This window comes from Hippocampus guttulatus, chromosome 19 (genome assembly GCF_054856545.1).
Source record: "Hippocampus guttulatus isolate MCC_2025c chromosome 19, RoL_Hgut_1.0, whole genome shotgun sequence".
Taxonomy (NCBI): domain Eukaryota; kingdom Metazoa; phylum Chordata; class Actinopteri; order Syngnathiformes; family Syngnathidae; genus Hippocampus; species Hippocampus guttulatus.
Window position 1 is genome coordinate 577,347 of NC_141279.1, and position 17,790 is coordinate 595,136.

The window sequence follows — 17,790 nt, forward strand, 5'->3', positions numbered from 1 at the left end:
TCAGGTCATCATTCGGAAAGTAAAAAGAAAAAAAAAAAAGCAGTGATCCCAAAAAGCCTGATTTCCACGAATCTGTTTTCAGAGCCATTCCTGTATCAAAACAGTCCAAGTGGGGTAACCAAATATTTCTTTTAATGGTTACATACTATCATTCTGAGAATATTTGCGCTCTGCACAACACTCATACGACCCCCCCCCCCCCCCTCTTTCTTAAAAGCATGATTTGAAGCAGGAGTAGCTTGGTGGGATATTTCATATTCACATCAGCTGACGGCATCCGGTTGAATTGAAATTGAAAATAATCTGCCCCCCGCCACCCCGTTGTCGTCTACTTTGGTCTTCAGTCACTGCTTTGGGAGCCCTTTCAATAAAAGTCAATGGGGCGGCGGGGTAAATACTTGCAACGTCTTCTTAAGATTTGACCTCGTCCTCCTTCCACAGTGCAGATGCGTCGCACTTGAGCAAATTTGGGGGTGCTTTCGAGCAGCGATTCCCACTGGAAACCGTCTCCAAATAACATCTTTGTTCGTCGATCTATGCCAGCGATGTATCGTGACAGGGACAACAATCAAAGGCTCTTCCTTTTTACTTGGTGGCAATGCGGGAGATTTGCCTACTGCAAAATATGTTCCATGGCCCACTAAAAATCGTGAGATGCTGCTTTGCGAAGCCCCTGAAAGTGAGTCGGAGCATCAGTACGAGCGACGCTGGATGCCATCGCCCTCTGTCAAATGTGTGACTTCAGTTAGAAGCGCTGTTTCCGTAGACGCCGGAGGTGGAGGGGAAAGGGGGGGCGCCGGGGGGGGCGGCGCCGCCGCCGAGGGTCTTTCGGATGGCGGGCATCAGGTAAGGTTCCCGCGCTAACTGGAGCACGTCCGCGCGGTCCTCCTTGTGATAAGCGAGGCAGCGACGGATGAACGTCTGCGAAGGCAGAAAATAAAGCCACTGCATCCGAGGGATCGCTGGATGGCTCGACGCGGGTTGGGGAAACACCGCCTCCATCTTATTTGAGCGGCATACCTTCGCTTCCGGGGTGACAACAGGTTTTGGGGGGAACTGCACCTCGGTAGCTTTGAGGATGGTGTTCTCTTGGAGGATGTCCTGCTGGGATTGGTTGTGACCAAATGGCTGGAGGAAAGAAAAACAAACGGCGAACAAAAATCTTGCATTTCTTGCAAAACCTAACATACATTTCTTGAAGAAGAAAAAAAAAGAAAGAATGTTGCGTAATATTTTGGGATATGACGAGTGAGTTTTTCCTTGCCCTCCCGGGGGTTAAGGTCAAGGGATGTCGGGAATATTTGTCAACTGTGGGCGTCCGAAGCCCTCCGAGACCGTCTGAGAAATCTTACTCCTCCGAAATAAACTTTCTTAATATTAACCAGATAAAATCATTGCATGAAAAACAGGATCTCTTGAATATTTGTGTTACCTTGCGTCCGTATAAGCTCTGATAGAAGATGACCCCAAGCGACCAAACGTCCACTTTGTTGGATATCTTCGGAGGCTCCTTGCCGACCGCGAAGCACTCCGGCGGAAGGTACCTGGAGGTCACACGGCACCTCTCTTTGAATACGAGCGGCCGCGTTGCCGCCTGTGGCGAGTGCAAAGTACCAATAGGTGCCCGCCCCCTGCGAGGTCAGCTCCGCGCCCTCGGATGAACCGCGGCCGTCTTCGTCCATGATCTTGGACAGGCCAAAGTCGGCGATCTTAATCTCGCCGCAAGCGGAGCCGTTCACCAACAGGATGTTTCCTGAAACGGTACGCGATGAGCGGCTGTAGCAGAAAAGAAGAAGAAGAAGAACGCACGCGTCGCCGTGCTTTCACGTGGAGACCGAATACCCGGCTTGAGGTCGTAGTGGATGACGGGCGGGCGGATCTGATTGAGGTACTTGAGCGCGTTGACGATTTGCATGACGACGGAGCGGCCCTCCTTCTCTGTCATCAGCTTGTTTTGCTTCAAGTAGAAGTCCAGGTCATTGCCCTCGCAGAACTCCAGCACAGTGCAGAACCTGCAAAACTCACAACCGTTGGTACATTTCAAACGCTGTATCAGACATGATCAGAATTGAGTATTCCGCAGGTGATCGAATCAATTATGACAGGTGCAGGTATTTTTTTTGCCCGTTTGGGGTCGCCATCGATGCCGGATCATATTCATGACCGTATTTGTTATTTCTTTGGGTTGTTTACAGTACAACATGTCGGCAACAAACGTTCAATCGAGGAATCCATCCATTTAAAAAAAAAAAAACAGAATGCCATCACGAATGTGCCGCGAAAGCACTTACGAGTCCGTGTCGACCGAGAAGTAGTCGTACAGTTTGACTATCCGAGGGTGATCCAGTTCTTTGTGGATTCTGTACTCTCGGCAGGCGTGCCTGGAAAAAAAACAAAAAGATGTCCTTTTTTTTTGATTTTGGTTTTAAATGATGGTTACCAGGAAAGTAGTCATTGGTGTTTTTGCAAAAGGTACTCCAACTATGTGTAAAAAGGTTGACAACCACTGATATTAAACAAGCAATTATTTGTACAGAAGAGGCCGCCCCCATTGATTAGGGCGGGGCTGTGAGAAATTTGTTTAGCAGTTGACCGAAATAAAGAGCCAATCACACATGAGGGATCTCCAAAATGGCGGCTTTTTACTCACTTGTGGTAGTTCTGCTTCTTCTCCTCCCGCCAGCTCTTGTTCAGCTGGTGGATTTTAACGGCCACATACCTTTGCTCGGTTAAATCAAAAGCCTGGGGAGGACAAAAAAATAAAAAAAAAGGAAATCATGTCAAGATTAAACAAGAAAAATCTGATGTCATGGAATAAATAGTAAAGTGCTTCCGCTCCCACCTTGTAAACTTCACTGAAGCCCCCTCTTCCAAGTAGATGTAACAGCAGATATCTGTCATTCAGCGTCGGGTGGTCTTTAAATCTACAGCCAGAGCGCTTTTGCGTTAGAAACGTGCGCCTAAAGTGATGGCCGTCCACTCGAGAGACGGGACACGTACTGCGAATTGTCCTCGTTGTGAATTCTCTTCAGCTCCCGGATGTGCAGATTGCGCAGTCGCTCCAGCCGCTCCAGCTCCGTCTGGATCTCCGCCTCTTCCTGCAAAGACGTCATGGATTTGACTTGTGTTTTGGCCTTTGATTGGGTTTTTTTTTTTCTTTTTTAATTCGACCTTTTTTAGATGACCGATCCGGAGTTTGAATATCTCCTCTTGCTCATGATACTCGGCGAGTGACAGCCTGCGGGGGAAAATGTGGAGTCAGATTGAGAGAAAGAAAAAATTTGATGTTCCGTCGTCACATCAGCCTTACGCTTCACTCTCCTGGCCGTTGCTCCTGCCCTTTCGTCTGTTGTGCTCGGCGCCGGGCGGCTGCACGGGAGCCGCGGGCGGCGGCTTTCTTTTCCCCAGCAGCTTCCTCTGCCTCTCGATGTCCTCGCGCTGCGAGTTGATGCGCTCTTGTTGCCTGAAAAGTGCCCAAATCGCATCAGCCCGATGCGCCAAACCGGACCGCGGCGTCGGCGGGCGCGCGCTGACTTGATGAGGTTCTGAAAGGCGATTCCGTCGGCCCACTGCTCGGCGAAGGAGGCGCCGCGGCGAACCGTCGTGAAGTGGCCCAGGCGCAGACGATCCTGCGTGCTCTTGTCCCGCCGGGTCCTCTTCTCGTGCTTTGACTGACATTTGGAGGGAACAAAAGAAGCCCGCGTCAGGAAAGAGGGCTCGGCTCCAAGTGACAGCGGAAACAGCGGTCAAACCAAAAGCAAGTCTCATGCCGAGGGATGAAAATGAGTTTGAAGACGCGTTTGGGGGGGGGGGGGGTTGCCTCCCTTTGAAAGTTGGACTGCTCGGAAGTCAAGGCATCACCACGTGTGCCCCACAAACCTTTTCAACGAGGAGCTTCTTGCTCACGGTGACGCACTTGTAGAGACGCTCCTTGAAGCGCTCCAACATCTTCTGCTGCTCTTCCACCTGCCGCCGCAGGTCGCCGTTCGCCTGCAACGTCAGCAGCTATTCATTCAACCGGGTCTGCCGCGAGAACTGCTACAAAGAATCGGACTCAACTCCATCGCCGACTCGATCGGACCGCAACAACTGCGCGTCGGCCCGAGGCGCCGGCTTACCCTCAGCAGGTCGTCTATCCGCCCCTCTTTCTTCTCCAGGTCGGAGTTCTTGTTCCTCTCCAGCGCCGTCAACTTCAGCAGTGTCAGCTCAGACTTTGGCCGGGACAGCAAAAACACGTCGGTCGCGTTCGGTTCGGTTCAGTCATTCTAGATTCTTGACATGGCCCCGTCGCGTCAGCGGTCTTATTTTAATGCGCCATAAGACCCGTGAGAAGAATGGCATTCGTATTTCAGCTCACTCAAATTTGACTGTCATCATGCGCTGCGGTGCGGAGACGTTTGTGGGAAAATCAATCAATGAGTCCATTTGGCAAGAAGGCCGTAACGTAACCTAATGTGGGAAAAGGCAAAGCGCCGCGAACGCTTCCCGGCCGTAGTCTCACAATCGTAATCCTTTAAAAAGCGGACGAAAAGGTCAAGGTCGTCACCGTCGCATCTTTTGGGGTGAAAATGCGACAGGTGGTCTTGTTACCTGGGTGGCTTTGTGGGAGCTAAAGTGCGCGGGGGCCATCTTGACGGAGCCGCGCGACGACGAGTCGGTGTGGGCCGAGCCCGCCGACGAAGGACTGCTCTGCTGCAACTGGAAAAGGCAAAGACAGAAAATATGAACAAAACATGGATGATTTCAAAATATTGCCATGAAAAAATATTCTGCGATATTCGAGCAGACCCTCTGGAGAAGAGGAGTCCTACACGGAACAAAATACCAAGTCGATGAGTCTAAAGTACAGATGGGAAGTGGAGCATATTCCAGGAAAGGAGGGCGGAAATGTGGAGTCAAAGAAATGAAAAAAGAAAACTCTGCTTGTTGCTCAAAGCGCCCGATCCGAGGGGCAAAGCAGAGTCTCACCGAGGGATAGGACGGCGAGCGCCGGGAAAAGCAGCAGCGCACCAGCACGGGGACGCCGCGGGCCGGACTGGTGCCCGAACCGCCGCTGCCGGCAAACTGGCCGCACGGCGGGCGCGAGGTTTCCAGTCAGAAAGAAAGAAAAAGGGAAGAAAGAAGGCAGGAAGACTTGCGCCTTTAGCGTTGGAAGCTACGAGCGAGACTCGTATTTTGGCTCACCTCAAAATAATCACTCGTCTTGTGTCCTCGTCCCTTTCCTGCAAAGCAAACAAGAAGGGATGTATGAACGTCATGAAAGCTCATCTCGTGTCCGGGTGCGACTGGTTTACTCGCAGATTCCGTTCACCTTGACCGTTGGCGTCACAGGCGTCTGCTTTTCTCTTCCTGCTTCTGTGCTCGGCCTTCTTCTCCGGCAGCTGAAAACGGACATTGGCAATGCGCGCAAAGTGGTTCAAAACGGCCATTTTGTTATTTTACATCACATACAAATTATTGATTGCAATAAAACACATCAAAATATGTGAAGAATTTCCGTTCGTATCGTAATGTAATAATTGTTGGAATAAGCGATTCAGAAAACGTTTGATTGCTGCCGCCATCCTTTCTGTACGCGTCTCGTGTTTTGGCTCTCGCTGGATTGTCCGCGTGTACCCAAACAACGCGGTCATCGCACCTAATTTACGACCGAAGAATGAGCGACAACATGTCTATCTGAAAGTGATCGTCTGCCATCCTACAGGAGCAAACCAACCTCCACTTCCTTGTCGCTAAGGGAGCCCAGGCTGCAAAGAGACTGGCTGGATGATTCACTGTTGATCTGGAAAGCAGAACACAGGACAAGACATTCGATCCCTGCGTCATCTGTCATTTATATTTAGAACACAACAGATGTGCGCCATTCTATTTGCTGTAGTTCTGCTTCTATATGTGACTTCATTGCATCCCTCTGGTGTAGCTCCAAAAACAACAAAAAAAAAAGAAAAAGGGAAGCCAAAACATGATGAGAAAGACACTTCTGAAGTCAGTGCTTGGATCGGGGTGCGTGTTGAAATGTGTAAAAGGAGAGTTTTGAGGCATATACTGTTAGCTGGAGAATGTCCGTTGGCATTGTTCATTTTCGCATGGATTGAGTCCACTGACCCTGGTCACCCCAACTCCAGTGAAGCGAGCTTCGAGCAATTCTTGCCTGCGAGGGTCCAAGCTTAGAGCTTGGCCGTGAAGTCCTTCCATCGCGCCTTGAGAAAAGAAGCCAAAACAAACAAATCGATTAGCCTTTCAAGTTCAGCAACTTGCTCAACTTGTCCGTCCTGTGCAGTCTGACCAACAGTGTTCCCAATTACGTAACTTTCTAATTGGATGCCAATTGCTCGAAATAGAAATTGTGAATTGAGAGCGGCGCCAATTTCCAAAGAATGAGAAAAACTTCAGCTCTTTATTTCAAATGTGACATGATGAACACATTTATTGTACTATGCATAAATAGGTGAAGCAGTCGAGAAAATGGACGAATGATGCGTATGAACAGATGTTTGAGAGTGTTGTATAATTCATCTAAATTGTGATACATCACTCTCAATTATATTATACTGACCACTTGGCACCAAGTACACTCTCCTCTCTGTCTACAATGGATACAAAAGGTCTACACCCCCCCGTTCAAATGACAGGAACGGGCATTGGTATGATTTATATGGGTCTCTTTATTTTTATACTCCTATTTCAAATATTAACCTGGAACTTAGTTTCCGTCTTTCTAATTTTACTTCGCAATGACCATTGGATGAACGAACTAACGAACGAAAAACACAACCCTGGATGACGACATATCAGCTGGTGAACCGATTAGGTTTTAATGAATGACATTTAATCAGACGACGACAGCTTCAGTACAGTATTATGAGCCAACGAGCCAGAAACACTTGCGTGACATACCCTGGCTTCAAACTTTCAAAACACGTTTGAGCCCCTTTTAATGACGCAGGTTGTTTTCACACCCACTATGACATTGCTAACAAACTCGCCGAGGAGGACGTTCGCCAGTGTACAGTGCACAAGTACAGTTACGCAATTTAGCATGCTAATTTACATCTTATGAATTGACAACAAGCTGAAAAACAAGTGTCCGTGCATTGACGAACACTTAGCGGAAAGTTGAACAAGTGTTCGTACGGTCCGTGGGTACGAAAGTCTCCGTTTAGTATCATTATCGAGGTAAACCCTCACTAGTCCGTGTTAGCATTCGCCGTCCAGTTGGTCTCACCTGGGGAGCGTTTAGCTCTTTAAACTGTCAATCACGGCCCGAAGCAGAGGAGCTCCGCGGCTTCCATCCGGCGGCCAAAAGAACCCCCTAACAAGTCCCGCACACTCGCTGCAATGAAAAAAAAAATCCAACAATTCATTTGCTACATTTCTTGCCACTCCTTGGAAGACATTGGTTAGCTTAGCGGACGCTAGCTGAGTCTGGCCGGTGGCCGCCGGTGTCCCGGGCAAGAGGCCGTGATCCTCGGGGTTTCCTCCAGGTCTCGGTGCCTCCGCACGGGTGTCCGGAGACCCCCGAGTCTCGACCATTGATGGCCCTGATCCACCACCACCTCCGACCCCCTACTTCTCCTCCTCCTGTTCGGTGGCACTCGTCACATCACCGCGCTGTCCTTTGAATGTCTCGTCTATCGCAATTTAAAGCCGTCTTCCACAAGGAGTAAAGTTCTCTGTTCTCAGATTCTCTGTGATTCTCAAACTCTTGACACCAATCACCTAAACTAAAACAAAACATACAAACGCCCTCTGTCATGACCAACAGTGTTACTTCAAAACCTTACAGAGGTTTTATTCCTTAAAAGTATGTGTGTATCCATTTTAAACATTAGCAAAGAACTTTATTCAAAGTCGAGACCTCTATAGGATGGAATAAAGCCTTAGTCCTGTAAATTCCTGGAGAAAAGTGAAACGTTCAAAATGTACAAAAAAAACCCGATTTTAAGCTTTAAATTTACTTACAATTCAAATGTGACAGAGGAAAAATGTCACTCCAAAATTATGTTTTAAACAGTAAAATACAGTTGCCCGAATTTCTATTATAATATTTAAAAAACTGCATGAATTAGATTGTTGATAACCGGACTACGGTGCAGTAGCGCTTTATGGCTAGCAGGTGGCAGTCGAGTGTTAAGATTTGTGTTCCGTGTAAATTAACGTGACAGCACAATAGCACAATTGCCTCGGGAATTTTTAGTTTACCGTCACAATTTTACCCCCCACCCCCAAAAGAAAAACTTTTTTTTTCCTGTGTCCATGCCAAAGTAATCTGTAAACGTTAAATCGAGGCAACGGGACTGTGTTTTTGAAAAATGACTGAGGCAATTATGCTATCAGGCTAACGAGGCTGTAGGCACACATTTAAGATGATAAAAACCTTACTGCACAGCACCAGATATGTCAAAAAGATGGCTACACCGGTCAAATATGTACCCTCTTCCATCTCATGGAAGACCTTCAAGAAGCCAGTCACTAAGCCACTGTCAAAGTGAAACGAACAAAGGCGCATGCATTATTTGTAGTACTTTTTTTAATGAACTTTCAATATGTAACTCATTGACAAACACTCACCAAAAACAACCTTTCTAAAAGCCAGAGGGTCGTTTTGTGATCAAGTGCCACACAAGTGGTTTTGACGTATTTACAACATAACAATCATTCTTATTTGTTGCTTTGTGACAGTAGAGACCTGCACATGATTTTGTGCCTTCCCACAGTGGGAGTCCATTTCAACCTTGAAATGTTTCCAAGCCAGCGTCAGTCTTTTCCTCTGTATGTGATGTTTGTGAAGGTGGACGTGGCCCCTTTGTAAAGAGGATTGTGTCCCTGTAAGTGAAACACACACACACAGAAACAAATTCACAGTTAATTCTCCTTGCAGCCTTTGTTCAAGACTTTTTGGGTCTTGTGAAATCAGATTTCAGCCTCTGTGATGCCATGTCAGGGTATTTCTGGCTGGATATGCAATGGAAATCCCTTTTTAAAGAATGTTTCTAAGATCTACGCATGTATGTGTGCTGTTATATTGGGCTTCTGTATGATACGAGTAGTTTCGAGAACTGCGGGATGACAGTGGCGTATTAACTTGGGCGAGTCCGCGCTGAAGGCCCAAGTATCAAATGCACAGCCTGTCGGGGTGGTGGTGGTGGTGGGGGGTCGGGGGGGGGGCTTTAACTGGCGAATGTGTGGCAACTTACCAAGGGAGCGCCTCGAGATGAATTGTTGCCGTTTGGTTGGAGCCACACAGCAGGAAAAGCCACTTAACGTGAGCTCATTTATAGCCAAGCCTTCCGCTGGCTGCCTTTTGTAGCGCTGCGGCGGCTAACAGCAGGGCACCCAAATAATAAAAAGACACCAAGCTACAGCGTGTGCGTGTGCCCCCCCCCCACATGCCGACATTTTTCTCCTTTTCACCTGTTACTACGTGAAGGTTCACCGTGAGCTCATTGAAGGCTGTCATGACCCACAAATGTCCACCCTGTCAGCGAGCTCACAGATTTTGAATGGGGAAGTCAGAAAATATTGCATTGATAAAGGGTGGTGTGGGGGGAGGGGTTGCATCATATGCCTCCTTTTAAGCCTGTCTGCAGTCAAACAACAAAACACCCACCGTGTCCCACTTGGCCCTCGCCCGCTCTTCCTCAAATTTGGCAAACTCCCGCCTGTCGTGAATGGTGATCAGCAGCTTCCAGATGAGCAGCGCCGCCAAGCCCAGGAACAAGACGGCCCCCGCCACCGACAGCAGCGCCACCAAAACGTCCGGTCCCTCGGGACAATCTGACGCGGGTGGTGGGAGATAAAGGAAAGATGGGCCGGGCCAATTGTAGATGAAACGAAGATGGCATTACAAAACGGTTAACATCGAGTCAAATCACAACACGGACTTTGCCCTCATACGCTTTGTTGTTTGAAGTCAGTTTCTCACTCGTGTGCCTTCATGGCGCTGAGCTCGCCCTCTTAATGCGGAGTCAGCGCGTCTCAGAGGAGCCGGAGCGGGATGTTTTACGAGCTCGGCGGGGCGCAAGCGCGTTGGAGGTAAACGTAAGCGCCTTTCCCTGCTCCAAATGCCGAGTCTAAATCAGACGCGTACATTCATTAGAGGCGAGAGATTTCTCTGCGGGCCATTGGGGCCCATTAAACGAGCCCCTTTGCCGCTCCATCACCTCACCACCCAACTAGCAGGATGACTTGAAAGAAGACAAAATGGAGAGTGGCCAAAGTTCGAGGACACTTCGTTGGGATTGAACGATATTCATTCTAATACATGTTTGAAAATGTGTTTCTCATTCGACTCTTCATTTAGGAGATGAATGAAGAAATAGGAGTCCATACATCTGATCGCTATACACCCCCCCGCCATTTTTTTTGAAGTTGTTGTTTGTTTCGATGCTTTTAAAATATTTTTTGAAGAGGCGCTAACCTGGGTTGTCGATATTTGTCCGACGCTACGTGTCTCGCAACAACGCTCACGTGCCACTTTGGTTGTGAACGAAAGTCATTGAACACAAAAAGTCTTCATTGTCTTCATTCATGCTCGTCTTTGTCAATTGTTTGATTTCGAATGAACTTCGTTCTCATGAATGAACCGATTATTTGACGATGAATCAACGGCATTCGGTGAATTACCTGGCTCCTTGACCACAAACAAGATGGACTTGCCGCCGGCGTCCTCGTAGTACTGGAAACGCTGCACGCAGTCGTCCTCGTCCTTGTAGGTGCAGTTGACGGCGTTTGTATCGTGAAGCGCTGGCCGCAACGTCAAAATGCCGCTCGTTAAGGCCTTTTTTAAATGCTCGTCGTTTTCTGATCCACGTGGACTTCCGCCTTGGTCCCGAAGCCCGCACCCGGCGAGGGGTCCTCACCTAATTCCTCCACGAGCACAATCTCGTCCTTGCAGATGCGAGCGCAGGTGTTGTCCTCTGACAGCTTGCCTCTCTTGAAATGTTTACACTCCACGCATTCCCTGTCACGACAACAGACGCGCGCGCACGCGCACCCCCTCCCCCCAATGAGTAAATCAGCCAGGTCGGATCCCAAAGTGTGAATGGAGCGAACGTTGCCGTGTACTTTTTCATGGTGCAGGCGTCGGGGCAGGTGGGACACTTGTCACAGGTGGCCCCGTAGGCGCCGGGCTGGGTGCACTCGCAGGCGCCGCACACGCACTGGCCGCGCCCGCCGCACAGCAAGCCCAGGTGCGACATGCAGGTATCGGTGCGCGTGGAACAGTTGCAGCTCTCCCCCCGCCAGTCGGGGGCGCACTGGCAGAAGCCGCAGTTGCAAACGCCGTGCCCTGCGAGGAGGAGAGGAAGAATTGACAATGCCGTCAGACATCGGCGGCTCCCAAAGGGCTCCCTCTAGCGACAGGATCGAGAATTACAATCAAAGTAGGCTTGCGTTACCGTCAACAAAACAAACAAACCAAAAACAAAGCCTGAAATTAAACAGCCAAGTGAATTTTGAGCTCTTTGCCTTTCTATGAGAATGTGTCGGTTGGAACTGTTGAAAATGGTGACAATACGATCCGTCCATGTTCCTTTCATGGGCAGAGACAATCCTGCTCAAAGGGCCAAAACCAAAGGTTACCACTTTTTTTTTGATGTATTCTCATTTGGTTTTGTCGTTTCACATTCCAGCCCTCAAGAAAAACATCTGTGGCTCCGTGCCGCTTTTATTTTGGCCATCTGTCTCCGCAATAGAGTGACAGTGCAGCGAGCATTGCGGCCACGGTCGCCATAACCCCAACAAGCAACGAACGATCTGGACGAGTCGCCGCTGCACCAAAGAGCCAACCACTGGAAAGACGCTTCCTCTTCTTCAGACAGCAACATTTCCACCAAATCTGCCGCCCCTTTTTCGGCCCAAACACGGCTTTATTTTTAGCGTCGCACCATGAGTAAGCACCAAGGTATTTCGGTGTTGATCTGTCCACTTTTGGGGGGGGGGGGGGGGGATACAGAGCGTCTGGGGAGCCAGGCTAAACATACCATTGAGGTGTCGAGATGCAAATCGCAAAGACCACGGCGACACTAACGCCTCGCATGTGAGCGCAAAACCGCCCTGAGAAGTGGGACCCGTCTTCATTTGGCATTCAAAGACCAAAATACAGCGACGCTGCCGATTCGCCGACCAACTGCCTAACGAGCAGCTGTTCCCTGAAAAACGAATACTGAATACTTGAAACTTGAATACTTTTAGTCCATGTTCCACCTTCTGGCCAATTTCTCACGTGAGAATGTTGTTGGGAGCGGGGAAAATGACCGACGGCATCTCGGAACAGGCCAAAATCCCCCGTTTACTGACTCATCCATGAGGCATGACGTCACGGTGTGGTTTTTTTTTTTCACGCCACTTTTCTGTTCGCGCCGCCTTGAAAAGGGAACCCTGGCGTTCCAAAACTCATCGTGCAGTGCGGGCGAATGCTCGGAGGCCTCGCAGTGAGTGCGGCTGGTGGTTCTTGGGACTGGAGCCCGTGTCCCGGGGCTGAGAAGAGAGAACTGTTTTGGGTTGTAATTCTTACCAGATGAGCTGCGCGGCAAGTTCGCATGCCGTAAGGACGGCTGCCAAGAGACGCACGAGTGCGCGCGTGCGTGCACGCCGTCGTCATTCGGCGTTAACCGTTGCTGGGAATTCCAAATTCCGGGAGCGGATTTTGATCAAATATTATTATTTTTTTTTAAACACACTGGTCGTCATCTTTCGGCTAAATCATCCATTGGCGCGAATGCTCGTTTGTCTATTCCTCTCGGCCAAAGTCAGCCGCGACCCCGTCGAGGACAAGCGCAACGGCAAACGGATAAAAATGCACATACCGGAGCAGAGTTCTCCCTTGTAGCGAAGGCAGTTGAAGTCGTCGCACTCGCACAGCTTCCCCCACACTTTGCCGAAGTCGCTGGCGTGGCACACGCACTGGCCGCACACGCAGTCCCCGCGGCCGCCGCACACGTCCGAGCCGCCGGACGCGGCGCAGCGGTCGCGCTCGTCCGGCCCGTAGTCGCCCTCGGCGCACTCGCAGCGCGGGCCCAGCCGCCCCGGGTGGCAGTCGCAGATGCCGCACCGAAAGGTGCCGTTGCCGTGGTGACACTTGGGGCTGTTCGGCCGAGCCTTGCTCTGGCACTTGCAGTCGCATTCGATGGTGACGGCGACGGACAGCGCGTCCTTGAAGCCGACGGGCTTGATGACGAAGGTCTTTTTTTTCTTCTGTTCGGGGCAGGCTCGCGCTCGCGCCTCCACGCTGAAAGACACCTGCGGCGAGAGCGCAACGGGGGTCACTCGACCCCCGAGTTGGTTTCATTTCAACGACGCTGCGCCGGTCGTCATTTTCAACGGGATTTGTGCTTCGGTAAAAAAAAATAAAAATAAATTGACAGGCCCTCGAAAAGGGGTTTGGGATTGCCTTCAGATGCCACAAGGCAAAGCACGGCAGGGCCCGGTATCTTGAAAGGAAAGACAAAAGCCAAGAATCCAGGGGGTGTACTGGTTTTCATTGAGCGGGTGGGCGGCACAGCATGTCGACGGTATCGCTTTTCCTCAATTAAAACCCCGCAGATGTTTCGTCATTCCTTTTTGTTTGGATGGAATGAAAAGGGTCGATGTAACTTCAAGACCGATGGGCTACGTCGTCAACGACGTCACACGCAGGAATGCCTCCAGACGCACGCGCCTCAATATTTATTCGGCATGACATCCAACTTTGGCACGGGCCCCGAAGCAGGCAAAGACGGCGCGGGGGGGGGGGGGGGGGTCGACCATATAAGGAGAAAATGAAACCCTGAGACAATCCACAAGGGCAGGCCCAAAATTGTCACCTGGGGTGGGAGGAAGAAGCAGCCAAGACAAAAAGAGGAAGAAACAAAAGACAGACCGCAAATAGATACAAGGAAGGTTGCAAACAAGGGGGGGGGGGGGAACTCTTCAAGATCTAATCGTATTCAGGAGACAATCGCTCATTGCTTAGCTTCTCACCACGTGGACATTTGATATCATGCTAACAGATTGTGGATGACTACGTTGCCCAAAGTCACTTTTAGCGCCGCCTCGGACTCGCTCACCGTGTCTCCTATCTTGAGTCCGGAGCAGGACTTGAGGCCCGGGATGACTTCTCCATTCAAGCACGTGGCGTTGAAGGAGAGGGACAGCTCCTCCGGGACGCCCAGAACTTCCAGTTCCACCTTGGAGCGGATTTTCTGCAGCGACACAAGATGGAACAAATCTTTTCACACACACACCTCCCTCCCTGAATCCCCACCGATGCCCCGTGACGGAATTCGGGTCAAGGATCGGCGCCGTGCGCCCCCCCCCCCCCCCCCCCCCGAGCCACAAAGGTGTGGTAACACTTACGGCGTAGGCCTTCAAAATGAGCTGAATGACATTGCCGGAGTCGTTGGACAGCGTTCCCACCGTGGTGCCCGGAATCAGCTCGCTGTAGTTCTACAAACATACAAACGCAAGGGCCGGCAGATTGCTCATGCGATCGAGTCCACGCAACAAATGCCGCAAAACAAAAACCATCAACTATGTCATCGGGTAGAGTTTGGAGCGCACCGCGCCTACACCACTGTACGGTATTTGAACTCACTTTTTTTTTTTAGCAAGTTGCATTTGTACCGTTCCCTTTGATCCCGTCTTGCGCCATTCGTTCGCTTTTGTCTCAAATTGCAACTCGCCGAGTCAGAACACTGCGCGCGGGTGATCAATTTGAGAATTTCCATTCCTCCGGACTGCGCGTTCAAAAATGTCGTTGAAAAGCCAGTGAGGTTTGGAAGCCTCGAGGAAGGCGCCGCATGTTTGGGATTAAGTCAGAACCGACCGGTCAGAGCAGCGATTTGATTTGATTTGATTTTTTTTTTGCCCAGGACTGCCGCTCTCCAGTTTGCAGAAACTTTCCACAACGCTTTCAACTTTGCTCCCGCATCTGCGCCGCGTGCGTGTTGCAAATGACCAAAAAAAAAAAAAACGGCGTTGACACCGAAGAGGCAAAATGACAGACCAAATCGAATTGCGAGGACGTTATTTGATGCGGAGAGACGCGCGACAGCCTCCGGTTGCGATCTCACCAGACAACGGCCGTGACTCGATGGCTTTTCCGTCCATCGTTTCGCCGTAAAATGGCTAAATGTGTCCGGCGCTTTCCGACAACAATCCAAGTGTTGGCTGACCTGGTACAAGGAAACCACGGGGTTGGTGACCGCAAAGATGAGGTTGATGTTGTTCTCGGACATCTTCTCCGTGATGAGAGCGAGAGATGGGTAATCCTGTTGAAAGGAAGCACGGTGACTTGCCTACACGCAAACACACTCCCGCCAAGCGCGAGCGACAAACACACACCGCGCGCTAACCATGGTGGTAGACATGCCGTACAGGTTGGCCGAGTTGAGGTGGCAGCGGCCGTCGTTGGGCCGCACGATGCCGGCGAGGCGCCCGTCCAGCGCCACGTGCGTCTTGGCGTCCGAGGTGAAGATGAGGAGGTGGGAAGCGCCGGGACGCCAGCCGATCTGCTCCTGGTTGAACGGCCAATCGCAGCGTACGAGTCAAAATGGGCACTTGACCATTTGTTGAAAAAAATGTTGTGATGAAATCCAGTCTCTGGCTACACTCTGGCCTTGTTATTTTGCGTCCTTAACCCGGTTAGGGACGATGAAAGGCACGGACGAAAGCCCACCTCTGTCCTTGAAAAAAATAAAACATTCTCATCCTCCATCCCCCAAACCTCCGCGAAGGGAGTGGGATCGACGTGACGAGATGTCCCGCTCACTTCGGAGCTTTGAATTTGCCCTCGGCTAGGTGGGGGAGGAGAAATGCGGGTACCTTGCAGACGGCCGCCTGGAGGATGGCGTCGAAGCCTCCCTCGGGGGCGTCCCGGTTCCTGGACACCATCTGCTTCCTCACTTCTTCGGTGAAGCGGCCGACTTTATCCGTCAGCGACAGAACGTGCTTGTAGCCAAACTGGGGCCGGCAGGTGGCGTTGACGCTGTCCGTCAAAAGCGCAACTGGGTTACGACGGAAGCGGAGGCGTTCGGCCGGATTTCCCGCTCGGCTCGCCTGCGCTCAGTCACCGCCGACGTACCTGTAGCAAGGGTTCCTGATGGCCTCCTTGGGGGAGGTGTACATGTAAGGGGAGATGGGCTTGTCCACAAAGGCGCCAAAGCCCATGCGCAGGTTGCCGGTGGTGCGGTTCATGGCCTCGGCCAGGCCCTTGCCCAGCGTCCTCAGGCGGTACAGGTCGTCGTTCATGGAGTAGGAGAGGTCCATGAGGTAGTACAGGTCCACGGGGTAGTCCTCCACCTGCCGCACCTTGACCGTGAAGCGCTTGGCGTCGTCTAAGAGAGAGACGTACATACGGGAAGAGCCTGGTTGCCATTTCCATTGCGACCCCTCCAAACCGATCCCGGAGGGAGCGACCCAAAAGAGTCGACGACATAGCAACCCATGAAGCAAACGAGCCACACGCTAAATGCGCCGACCGCTCGGGAGTGGTTTCCCTCGAGCATCTCTGCCGGCTCACCGGGCCTGAGGGTGATGTGGAGGCTCTGGGGCTTGATCTGGGTCACCTCCTGCGTGGCCCCCGCCGCCTTCCTGCTGAGCGGCCGGTCCTCGATCACCTGCAGCCTGCTGTGCGGGGACTCCACCGCCGAAGCGGCGCAGCCCGCCGCCACCAGGTTGGCTTTTAGGTCGCAGCGGGACCAGCTGGCCTCGCCGCGACCGAATTCCTGACAGGAAGAGGAGGCGGCGGCGGCATCATCGTTCCGAGTCTAGAATTTTGTCTTCATATTTGACAACACCGGTTCCATTGGGGAAAGGGAACTTCGAGCCACCCACCTCTTGGACGCACCACGCGCAGCTGGGGTGCACAGCCAGACACTGCTTACATGTGCTCGCACCCCTGGAGGTGCACACATTTGAACCTGCAGCGGCAAAACGTCATTAGAAACTCCCAAGTATAATATCGTGACAACTTGTTATAAAAAGGAAAACTCATATCCTCCAATAATTGGACAAGCGTTACACATTTGTTGATGCAAGTATTTCAACGAGATGTAATGATACAAAACCCCGTTCGGAAGATTCCTACGGATAAGGTTACATGAAGTGTGATGTCAGCACAATGTTTGCGATAGACTTTCGACATACAGACGTAGTTTCGTGTAAAACGCATGACAAGAGGGTCACCGTTGCATCAAGAAACACACCAAAACACCATGTTGACAGGCAAATCGAATAGGAATTCACAATCGTAACGCGTGCCTCTTCACTGCATTTCGAGTCAAGTCAAAAGCTGACAAAATCGCCTCCTACCATTCGTTCCAGACAACCCCAAAATGATCCAAAGGCACATCCAAATCGCGTCCATGCTTCTGCCTTCGTGCGTGCACTCCGGGGAGACCCAGCCGAGTGCAAAGACTAATGAGCCCCCCCCCCGACCCCGGCAAAGAAAAAAAAAAACTAATGCAAGAAAAACGTCCACACTCGAGACCAAATGTTTCGAAGCCTCCCCCAAGTCCCACCATCAAGAACAGGGGAGGTGGGGGTGGGCTTGAAACCTCCCGATTGAGTCCCTTTACTCCTCAAGTGCACACTGCCCTCTAGCGGATGTTAAGCGGAGGTGCAACGAGAACCTCGGTGACAGGAGAGATGGACGTCTTCCAAAAACAAGAAAGCCTCCCTTCAACTCAGACAATGCGCTCAGTTGGTGATGGCCAGGCTCCCTCTCGCGGTTATTTACTCGTATCGCACTGAAGAAGACCAGAAGACCGACAGTGAAAGCTTGTCCGTCATGCCACAAAGCTGCAAACA

At 51.0% G+C, this 17,790-nt stretch overlaps 2 protein-coding genes across 2 annotated transcripts; both read right to left on the reverse strand.

The window, feature by feature from the left end:
• Positions 1 to 110: 110 nt before the first annotated feature.
• Positions 111 to 7,787, reverse strand: LOC147189369 (serine/threonine-protein kinase tousled-like 2). Its single transcript, XM_086137973.1, has 21 exons — positions 7,226 to 7,787; positions 6,106 to 6,200; positions 5,717 to 5,782; positions 5,312 to 5,381; positions 5,185 to 5,222; positions 4,969 to 5,064; positions 4,591 to 4,698; positions 4,119 to 4,211; positions 3,880 to 3,990; positions 3,535 to 3,671; positions 3,311 to 3,463; positions 3,172 to 3,238; positions 3,001 to 3,098; positions 2,843 to 2,924; positions 2,651 to 2,742; positions 2,292 to 2,381; positions 1,843 to 2,012; positions 1,615 to 1,753; positions 1,433 to 1,544; positions 1,021 to 1,128; positions 111 to 921 (listed from the first exon to the last, which is right to left on the reverse strand). Exons 2-21 carry the CDS (start codon positions 6,193 to 6,195, stop codon positions 742 to 744), a joined length of 2,100 nt encoding a protein of 699 aa, XP_085994099.1. The 5' UTR covers positions 6,196 to 6,200; positions 7,226 to 7,787; the 3' UTR covers positions 111 to 741.
• A 725-nt stretch (positions 7,788 to 8,512) lies between these two features.
• On the reverse strand, positions 8,513 to 17,506 carry LOC147189370 (integrin beta-3-like). The gene is made up of 15 exons (XM_086099297.1): positions 17,293 to 17,506; positions 16,816 to 16,901; positions 16,502 to 16,706; positions 16,064 to 16,316; positions 15,805 to 15,967; positions 15,336 to 15,497; positions 15,156 to 15,251; positions 14,338 to 14,427; positions 14,049 to 14,183; positions 12,810 to 13,242; positions 11,068 to 11,290; positions 10,863 to 10,963; positions 10,627 to 10,746; positions 9,611 to 9,777; positions 8,513 to 8,826 (listed from the first exon to the last, which is right to left on the reverse strand). Exons 1-15 carry the CDS (start codon positions 17,345 to 17,347, stop codon positions 8,758 to 8,760), a joined length of 2,358 nt encoding a protein of 785 aa, XP_085955423.1. The 5' UTR covers positions 17,348 to 17,506; the 3' UTR covers positions 8,513 to 8,757.
• Between the last annotated feature and the right edge of the window lie 284 nt (positions 17,507 to 17,790).

What these genes read in the sequence shown, in the direction of transcription:
- LOC147189369 (XM_086137973.1), bottom strand. Translation starts at nt 6,195, where the DNA reads ATGGAAGGACTTCACGGCCAAGCTCTAAGCTTGGACCCTCGCAGGCAA. An exon ending in CACAACGAGGACAATTCGCA is followed by an intron (nt 2,925 to 3,000) that starts GTACGTGTCCCG and finishes CTCTGGCTGTAG; the next exon opens with ATTTAAAGACCACCCGACGC. An exon ending in TTCTCGGTCGACACGGACTC is followed by an intron (nt 2,013 to 2,291) that starts GTAAGTGCTTTC and finishes TGAGTTTTGCAG; the next exon opens with GTTCTGCACTGTGCTGGAGT.
- LOC147189370 (XM_086099297.1), bottom strand. Translation starts at nt 17,347, where the DNA reads ATGGACGCGATTTGGATGTGCCTTTGGATCATTTTGGGGTTGTCTGGA. An exon ending in CCACATCACCCTCAGGCCCG is followed by an intron (nt 16,317 to 16,501) that starts GTGAGCCGGCAG and finishes TCTCTCTCTTAG; the next exon opens with ACGACGCCAAGCGCTTCACG. An exon ending in TGTGCTCGTGGAGGAATTAG is followed by an intron (nt 10,747 to 10,862) that starts GTGAGGACCCCT and finishes CGTTGCGGCCAG; the next exon opens with CGCTTCACGATACAAACGCC.